This window comes from Ambystoma mexicanum, chromosome 1q (genome assembly GCF_040938575.1).
Source record: "Ambystoma mexicanum isolate Mex_15411 chromosome 1q, UKY_AmexF1_1, whole genome shotgun sequence".
NCBI classification, from domain to species: Eukaryota; Metazoa; Chordata; class Amphibia; order Caudata; family Ambystomatidae; genus Ambystoma; species Ambystoma mexicanum.
Genome location: NC_090922.1, coordinates 1462529568 through 1462539939, shown reverse-complemented (window position 1 = coordinate 1462539939; position 10372 = coordinate 1462529568). Strand labels below are relative to the sequence as shown.

At 44.0% G+C, this 10372-nt stretch overlaps 1 protein-coding gene across 1 annotated transcript in view; it reads left to right on the top strand.

Annotated features, from left to right (window-relative positions):
* Positions 1–570: 570 nt before the first annotated feature.
* HECTD3 (HECT domain E3 ubiquitin protein ligase 3) overlaps positions 571–10372 on the top strand; it is a 623726-nt gene continuing 613924 nt past the window's right edge. Inside the window, exon 1 of the mRNA XM_069642356.1 lies at positions 571–1150. Within this exon, the coding sequence (XP_069498457.1) occupies positions 821–1150 (330 nt within the window). The 5' untranslated portion in view covers positions 571–820. The remainder of the gene's footprint in view (positions 1151–10372) is intronic.

Here is a 10372-nt window from a genome sequence, read left to right as displayed (position 1 = left end):
TTCAAAGTCCCAACTAGATGCGACGCAGGCCAATTTTCACAAATCTATCTAAGTGTGGGCATGTTGACATTTAGGTTTCACCCAAGCGCGGGCATGGCAACAGGTCCTATCCAGATGCATAACTCCCAACTCGCACGCTTTTGGCGGGTGTCACCCGCCTTGTAAAGGGCTGACTCACCCGCCAAGCCTCCTGCACGCCCATTGATTCCAATGGGCTTCTCACCCGCCTTTGCAACACAAATGGTTGAGAGCTATGCAGATGCAACGCAGGCCAATATTCCCAGTTCTATCTAAGTGTAGACATACTAATGTTCACAATTCTGGCCCATTATTATGCAGGACTTGGCCACTAGGGGGCAAAAAAGGGCAATTTCTCGAATGGGAACTAGCCCACTCACACTAAAGCAGCTATTTCCCATCTGAGAAATGGCCCTAACAACCGATGTTCCGTTTTTCGGATGGGAACTAGCATCAACTGTACAGAGAGCACTGCAGCTGCAACTTCCTATTAGAGGAACGGACCTTTAGTTGCCGGTGGCCGAGTCTAATGGGAAATGGCTTGGATTCTATGTGCAAGCTACATCACGCAGACACGTTACCAGGTCCGTTCCTCTAATAGGAAGTATTCTGACAGCGCTCTGCGGTGCCACCCTGACTGGAAAACTGAACTTGGGAATGCCATTGCCACCCGGAAGCGCCGCACGGAGGCTGGACAGGGCTGGCCAGCCCTGAAGCGCGAGAGACACCGGGGTTCCAAGCCCGGGGCGTCCCAGGGAGGCTCGCAGCAGCACTCCCCAGCCTGCTCTAGCAGCGCGGCAGGATGATCGAGCAGGAGTCCCCCCACCTGCTGCTGGGCCGGATCCGCTTCCTCCTGGAGTGCATCGCCTGCTTCCGTGGGGGGCAGCCCCTGCCCGCCGCCCTCTGCTATGCCCCTTCCGAGGTGCAGTACAAGATCTGCAAGGACTCCTCCTCCCCGTCGGCCTTGGCGAGTAGAGGGACCCTTCTTGCGGTCTTCGAGAAGCCGAGCGACGGCAAGCAGAACCAGAAGAAGCTCTCCAGGGGGAGCATCGAGGTGAAGAAGGGCGGCTGCATCCGAGCCACCGGCGAGGAGTACTGCAACGCATACGGCCTCTGGGTCAAGCTCAACAAGGTACCCATCTGCATGCCTTGCATCATCCTCTTAAGACCCCAATACCACTGCCCCAAGATGTGTGAACTCACTCCTGCGAAGGAATGCACCTTATGTTGCCTTTTAGTTTGAATACAACCTTAAGCACAGTCGGGATTCATGCAATCTTGTACATAGGACACAATAAACAATTCTGCAGTATATCCCGTAGCCTCGCATTCTTCTTAAAACAATTAAAAATGTAAGTAGCACAATTTCACGTAGGATTCTTTAGTTTATAACTCGATTTGTCAACAATCAACCGGTCCTAAGGACTGTGGAGAAGTAGGCCTTAGTACCCAATAGTACTCATGTTTCTTTTTTTTTAATTGTGAGTTGGTTTTTAAATAAAAACCTCACAAAATATAAACCATTATACAAATACATTCAATTTCATCAGCAGATCAAATAGAATGCACAACTTGCACCCGAACATTAAAATATCTACATCATTTTCCTACCTGAATTGAATTGAAATGATCCAACGAGTCGGACAACATTTTTTAAAATCTGAATAGTACGAGTATCAAGGGGATATGGTCCCCAACCATAAGCCTGTACCACAGTCTCTTCCCAGAATGAGTAAAGTTGGGGTCAATAAAACTTCCAAAGAGTGGATGTCTTAAATGTATTGTTCTGGAACAATGAATAGTTAGGTGTTCTATTGTTTATCCTACATTCAAAATGGCATGAACCCTACAAGATCTTTCTTGTTTATGCAAGCCCATTCTTGGTCGGAGCCACTCCAAGTTAGGGACCTGATTCAGTTTGAATGTATGATGATAGGCCGCCCTTGCTATATTGCCATGAAAAAGGTAGATATATTTTGATAACTTTCGTTGATCACTGAAAAATGTAGAGTGTTTTTGAGTATAGAGAGTATGAGTTGTTCAACCGATACTCTTCAGTCACTATCTAAAACAATGTCTTAGTTGTTTGATAGGATTATTGATCAATTCCAAATTGCCACACAGTGTTATTAATGAGGGTTTGATTCCTTTTGTGTAATCAGCACGTGATTCTATTGCCCTGCTTAATCTTGGTCAAATGGATTGTGATGTGGCTATCATTTTTAGTTGGTTGTTTAGTGTTTAGGGCGTTCAACTTAAGTAACTATGGTGTGATCCTTCCCTTTAGCCCCCCAGGGTTCTCCTTTTTTCAGTATTATTGTTTCTTTCCCCTCTTGCCCAGGCAGTGGTGCTAGATTTCCACTCATTAGTGGGGAGCCTTTGAACCTGCCAGTATCTGCTCTTTGAGACACCGAATGTTTAGGAATATCTTGCCAGTAACACTGCCACTCTTCTTGTAAATCGTTATCAGCGCTACCTATGTAACCCTAACTAACTTGCTACGCCATATGTAACCAGTAAGCAAAGATGGTAACATGTAACCAAGTCACTCTCGTGTAACAGCGCCTCGATGCCCCTGGACTGCTAGTGCGCTTTATAAATACAAATATTTTGGGTTCCATGTGTTACTATCCCCGCAGAAATATCGACATACAAAAATATCGCCATATTTTTGCAGCGATATTAAGGCATGGAACCTGCAGGGGACACACCCGCAACCCTTGCATTATTTTTAAAGGAGCAGGGGTCACCCCTCCAACCCCAGCTTCCAAAACCCCCAAAAATGCCCCCCCCCAAAAAGACGACCATATTTACAGCGATATTTTTGGGGGGGCGATATTTTTGGTGGGGATAATATGTAGTGATACCGTCTTTTGAGTGTTTGCTTTTATATTATCTCAATCCTTGCTTTTTACTTGGTAGGTTTTAAGACTTGGCAATATCCAAGTTCATATTTGTTAAAGTTTTTCAATTTGCGTTAAATATGAGTAAAGGCAGCCATTGAAATGGAAGCGATTCGGAAAAAAATCGCTTCCAAAAAACAGCATCCAAACTGTGGTAATACAGCCTCTAGTGACGGTTATCCTTATTAACGTCTGTCATCTCTTTTAACAGAGCGAGTGGAAAGACTGAAGCTGTGCCGCCATGCAAATAGGCGGTAGCTGTCAAGTAGAAGGTGTTTGGTGTGTTTATATATTTAAGTCCTTCAGCAATAAGATAGTTAAGCGATAAGCTGAGAGCTCCTCAATCACCTCTCAGAAAAACTTTGCACATACCTGGAAGATGCCTGTCAAGGTTTCAGAATTATGTTCCAGGTTTATGCTTAGCTACATCTCAAGAAGAGGGCATGCCGGATCCAGAGGCCTAATGGCTGACTGCAGCTGACTCCTCTTAGCCCTTCGTGCACTTTGTGAAAACCGAGCCAGTCTAATGCAGGGTGGGCCTCCCAGATTAGGTTTCCAGTGGTTGTTCACCGGGGCAGTGCTGTCCGCACTATTCCCCAGCAATTGCACAACCTCCCCCACACACTTCTTACCCAACTGGTCCCTTTCAACCTTCTATGCTTATTTCACTGAATACGCAAAGCTTAGCGGTACAGACCAACCATGTTAACTTCCGTTCAGGCTTTTCTTTCACGTGATGTGAGACACTTTGTAATTACTTCTTACAAGTGATGTTCCTCAAGGTAGGTCTGTTCAAATACTGAATGGTTAAAAGCCTTTTATTCCTCGAAGGCTTATCATTATAATTAGGAGCACTAGGGAGGGTAATGTCTTCTGCTGAGATTTGCTAGTCATCAGTTCGAATCACAGACAACTAAGTGGGTTATTGTACCTGGTGCTGCCATCTGCAGATCTAGGTTCACATCCCAGCACAGTTAAGACAACCTTTCATTGTCGAAGGCGTGACACAGTGTACCTTTTTGAAATCAACCCAATTTACAGAAGTGTGTGAGCTCTTCTACTGAGGAAGAACGTGTTTCAATTAACCAGTTGGGTGTACTTCACTCAGAAGTATCTACAACCACGCTTTTGTCCACTGCACCCTTCACAGAGAGGACACGTATATACCCTTTTGCAGATCAGTCTGGTCCAGTGCTGGAAATTAAACATTTTTACTGGGGGAACTCTCTCCTTGGAGGTGTGGGGATGAGGGGGCGGGGCTGAGGTGCGTGGCTCCAGGCGTCATGCAACACAGCATCTCTTCTTCGAACCCAATCCATGCGATTTGCATTAAAGCAAAGAGCATTATGGGAACATAAGAATGCCTACAATTTTAAATTTGTCTTATAGTGATTCAGTAAGAATCCCTTTTTGAGCGATTAATGGAAGTTGGATTCTGCGGTTGTGATTGGTCACAATATTGACTCTAACAAAAAAGTCTATAAATTGCAGGACATGTATACCAATTTGTATATGTTAAGCTTTGGCTGGCTCTGTATTCAGTCTCCATGCCGAGTCTTCTGGAAGCATCCTGCTTGTGAACTCCCTGGGAGTGTTATGCGTTTCCTGCGCTAGCGCCTGACGACAGATCTGTTCTGAAGCCAAGTTATTGCATGGGCACGGCCTCCTTCAGAAGACTTTGCATCGCAGTCTAGTCTTCTCAAAGCAGGTTGTTCGTGCGTGCGATAACTCGGCTTCAGAACAGATCTGTGAGTGTCCTGTGCTGGCCGCTGGGCCTGGGGACTGGGCAGTGCTCCTGCTCTGTCTTGTTTTGGCCCGTTTCCTTTGCTGGGCTGGTCCGACTCACAAGGGCAGTCTCTTCTGAACAAGAGTAACACCAGCAACCCCAAACAGGTGTTTCAGCCTTGTTGAGCCTCAAAATGTTGTTGCTGGTTCAGCGTTTCGGTTCTGGACTGCCCATGTGGGTGGAACCAGACACATATGCAAATGGAAATCCGTATAATTGTTCTGAGGAGAAAAAAACAATGGTAGATTTGTTCGAATTTCCAAACCAGTCCCCCACTCGGTGGCATTATGGTGAACAAGGGCAGCGGGGATGTACCCTGCACCCTTGTTCACTATGTCAGCGGGGATTGCAGTGGTGTGCCCCACACCCGTTGGAATAAAGTTTTGAAAAGAAAAGAGGACCCTGCAGCGCTCGTTCCCATGCATGCAGGAACTGATGTCGTAGAGGGATGCAGGAGACAGCGGTACACAAGGAGGTGTGCCGCCCACAGGTAATTATGGCGGCGGCGAAGTGGGTTGTCAGAAATGTCCAGCGGAGAGAAAAACAAGGTTCTTTTCGGTAAAATAACTTACTTTTTTTTCTCCTTCAGACATTTCAGATTCGATTATTTCAGGGTAATCCATGCAAATGGATATTGCTCCTGTTAGAAACACTTTATATCAGGTTATTTGATCATGTTCGTTTTTGGTAAGGAGGCTCTCATAGCTTTTTGTGTACCTTTTTGAAATAGGTGAGCTGATGGTAAGCTGCAAAGACTACATATGCATTACAAAATGCAAAAATATATGTATTTTTTTGTTACGTTTATGGTCCTAAAGTAAAAGTAGTGGGAAGATGGGGGTCAGCGGGGCCGAGGTCCAAGTTAACCCTGAGGGCAGACAGCCCCTAGCAGATAATTGGCTTGCATTTATTACCCAACGTAATGCTACTCATTTTTTATAAAACTCACATGGGTGAAGGTCTGAGAGAACCCTGCAAGGTCCGGTCCTCTTTGACCATCTCTGCAGCAGGCACATCAACCCAAGAACCTGCTTTCCCCAATTATTCCAATAATAGTATCATTGTAACTGGAATAATGGGCAAAGGAACCCACGTTTTGTCTTTTCCCGTTATTCGAGTGATATTAACAATATTACTGGAGTAATTGGAAAAGACAACGCGACCGTGGCTTTGCTGATTATTGTACAGGATGTACTGTGACATGTCATTTTTACGTGCAATGCCACCAGGAGTATGTTCCCATGTGGGAGACTGGAATATGTTGTCAGAGCTAGCATGGACGTATTTTCGTATGGTATAATTATTGGCTTTATGCGCAATGGAAAGCAGAGTATGTTCTTCTAAGTGAATACTGGCACATGTTAGTACAGTCAGCATAGACCTGCATGTCACAGACATCATGAACACGTTTTGAATAATTGCTCCTGTGCATTGTTCGTGGTTGGCATCTATTGCATTTTTTAAATGAGTCACCCTGCAAAACCGTTTGCAAGCCGTGCTGGGTTTTACCCGATTTTTCTTAGAACGTGTGCTGTAAAATGAACCATTATTGTAAAAAAATAAGATTTCAGGGGACCCACGCCCACGTACTAGTCTTGTATGTTTTTGAGTGACTCATTATGCTCGTTTCCTACCGCATATTTTTTGCAGTTGCGTCCCACGGATGCTTTAGCATCAGAAAGAGGGATTGCTTCCAACTCCGGGTAGACTAGACTTTTTTTTTTCTTCATTGAAGAGCTTTAATTACAAATATGGTGGTTTCACTTGGACTCCTCGTATTCAATTGTTGCATATCAATCTGCCTACATTATGTGGCAATGAGATAGTACCAAAAATGTTGAATACTTTTTTTTATTTTGAATTTTTTATTTTCCATACAGTACAAACCGCAACCCCACCCAACACAGCTAAAAGCAGTACACATATTAGTAAACTGTTCAGAGATCGCGCAGCTAATATCAGGGTTGACAGTGACATTCCGCAGTTAGGAACATCTTGTTTCTTGTCAATAGCCGAACTAAAGATGTAAGATCAAGCACACCATGTTAGGTCTATTTATCATTAAGAGCTCCTAAGGTTCCCTGGTAATTTATGAATGTAAAAGGTGCGGGGGAGAAAAAATGACTAGTATCTGAAGTCAAACCAACAATGAAGAAAATGGAGTACTTCCCATGGTCAATGGAAATTCCCGTCCCCTGCACACCTATATATATACTGGAAGAATCTTCCAATCAGAATTAATTAGACTTCTTTTGTATGCGTATTAGCAATTTCAAAACACTAATCATGTAAGCATATCGCACATTCATGTCTCGTGTATTTCAATCCAAAGAATTCAAATAATGTTACACAGTTTATTTCCAAAAATAAATCTGGTCAAGAACAAATAATAATAAAGAAGAATTGGATTCAGAGCTCTCTGCGTTTTGAGAGAACCCTCTTATATACTTAATATTAATATCTTGAAAACATGTTCAGAATAGGTGACAGTTTCTCTCAATATTAATTAATTTCGTTGTGAATTAATGGGAACTTAATCTAGTGTTATCACCATTCGGATTCTTGTTCAGTATCTCAAGTTGCATTGAACACCTGTAGAGTGTATATTGAGTATGAGTTAATGGTAGTCAATTAAGGGTGGCATTAAAATGCCTGGTCAGCAAAGGAAAAGACATTTCTGAGATTTCCATTACCTGGCGTGAATTAAAGAATCTTCTCTGTGTTTGGAAAATGGTGTCATTTTATGATTACTTCCTGTTCGGTATACCCTAGATTCTTCCATTATATATAGGTGTGCAGGGGACGGGAGTTCCCATTGACCATGGGTACTCCATAGTATGTAAATTGGCCTCTTCCTTTAGTGTGCCCACAGTCGATATTCCATTAAATACACATCCCCATACCTGTCTAGGAAGAGTCTGCATCGTCTGTATTCCTAGACATGTAAAAGTCTAAGAGGGGCCCCAATGGTCTAAGGGCTTACTACCAGTGTGCAATGAAACGGCATAAAGTGTTTCTCTCCTTTCGCACATATTCATACAATTTAGCCATTCCGAGAAACATAGTGCTGTGCGTTTACCCCATGATTTAGCAATGATGGCTCTGATCACTACAGATGCCATGCCAATCAACTGTCGTTCGGCCTTGGGTACGTCCTCCACCAGAGCCAGCAACCAAAGCTTGGCCGAGTATGTCCTCGGTTTGAAGAGCGTCCCGGACACCACACCCTCTATTGCTTCCCAGAATGGCCGTATTCGAGGACACATCCATGCTACATGCATAAAGTCTGCTCCCTCCCAGGAGCAACATTTACATGAAGGTGTGCTATCGAAGTAGAATCAATCTACACATGCTGGAGAGTAGTACGCCTGATGCAGGAATTTAAAATGCGTCACTCTTAGGCGATTGTTCAAAGAGAGGTATGTGTCTGCATCCATATTAGTTTGTAATGGGAGTCTGATAACTCCTTTCCCAGTGTCAATTCCCACCTATCTTTGAAACCAGTCACCCGAGAGGACCTCTGTGATCTAATGTTCTTATAAATGCAGGACACCAATTTCTTAGTGGGTGATGGCATAGTAACATGTTGAATCAGAGGAGATATGGCTGGTGCTTGGGGATAATTCGCCCATTTTTGTTTGAGTACTTCACGCAATTGATAGTATAACAGCATTGTGACTATATTCCATGCACCTCTATCTTTCAGGGCATCCCACGTTATGAATTGTCCTCCCACTGTGAGGTTTCCTAGCGTGTGAATCCCTGTCTCTCAAAATGCTGCCTGAGCACTCTCTCATGGGTGTTGGTCACCCCTCGTATTGCATATATAGGAAAATCAGGGGAGTGGCAAACCACATAAACCGTAATTTGTTGTATCTGTGCCCAAACTCTACATGTAATCTCAAACGGTTGGATATCTGTACGATCCATCTTAATGTGGCCTTCCCATAATAATCCTCTCAAATCTTCAGGCTACATTATTACTTTCACTAATGCAATATGTGGAAGCTCGGGAGAGGGGGACCACCACCACACTGAATATTGATTCTGGGCGGCGAGGAAGTATTGATACATGTCCGGATATTCCAAACCTCCTTCCTCGTAGGGCAGCGTCAGTGTTATGATATTCTGGCTTGTTTGCCAGCCCAAACTAGGCGAATCATCAACTTTCGTAATCGGGACCAGAAATCAGCAGTGGGCCATGTGGGGGCATTATTGAATACATATAAGAGTTTGGGGAGAATCACCATTTTTGCCAGGGAAAACCTGGCAGACGATAAGGGCAGCAGAATCCATCTCTCCACTTTATGTTCCAAGTTCACCAACATTTTCAAGTAGTTCTCATCGTATAATACGGTGGGTGATAAGGCAACATGGACCCCCAAGAATCGTAGCCCCTGCATGCACCATCAGAAGTCTTCCCCTACATCATTTTGATGCACATTAGGTGTCAAAGGCATCAACTCTGATTTCGACCAGTTTATCTTTAATCCTTGAGAGGTCACAGAAGTGTGTGCGATTGCCTGTACTAGGGGACGCAGATTGTCACAAGGGTGTTTAATATACAGCAACATATCATCTGTGTACAGGGAAACTATGGAGACATGCAAGTGTACCTTCACCTCCTTATGAGCATGATGTTCCCTGAGATAGCAAGCCAGCAGCTCTTTGGCAAGAGCAAAGATAATAGGTGATAATGGGCACCCCTGTCTCATACCGCATGTTGGGTTGATATAGTCTGATCTGATACAGTTGGTGTTTACAGTTGCCCTTGGTGTTGTATAAAGCAGTCGGATCCACTGCAGGTATATCAAACTCATCCCAGAGCACCGGAGAAACTCAAAGAAAGGGCCATTCTACAGAGTCAAGGGCCTCCTCTGCATCCAGAGCAGACACTGCAATGGAGATTTCAAGGTTCGCATTGTGCATGAGCATAAGCAATCGTCTAAGGTTATTCTGTATACATCTACCGGGAATGAATCCAGCCTGGTCAGGGAGGACCAAGGCTGGCATATGTGGGAGAAGGCGATCGGCCAGTATCTTAGGCAGGATCTTGTTGTCTGTGTTAATTAAAGATAGGGGACGATATGAGGAGCATTTACTGGGATCTTTTGCAGGTTTCAGTAAAACTTTTTCTAGGGCGTTCTGGTGGATTCAGGCAGGACACGGGCAGCAAAAGAGAATTCATACATATTGCCAAAATGCAGAGTGATCAGGTTGATATATTCTTTATGGTATCCAGTTAATATGTCGAAAACATTTTGTCGAATGACAAAAATGTCGAAAATATTTTACGGAAAAAAGGGGAGGGGGTTAGGGGGATAGGAACCCCCCAATTGCAAACAGAAAATAATAACAACAACAAAAAAAGACATTCGAATTTTTTTTTTTTCGGTGAAATGTTTTCGACATTATGGCATTCGAAAAAATGTCTTTCAAAATAGTCACTAGGAACCATTCTTTATATCGCTCGGCCGTAATGCCATCTAGTCCCGGCGCTTTGCCCTTAGGAAGAGAAAGTATAGCTGCGCAAATCTCCTCCGCTGAGGGTAACTCATTCAGGTTACCACCAATTTCGGGGTCCAACCATTCCAGAGCTACATGGTCTAAATATTGTGAGATAGTATCCCATCCCGATTGAGTTTGAGAGGCATATAACTGCTTA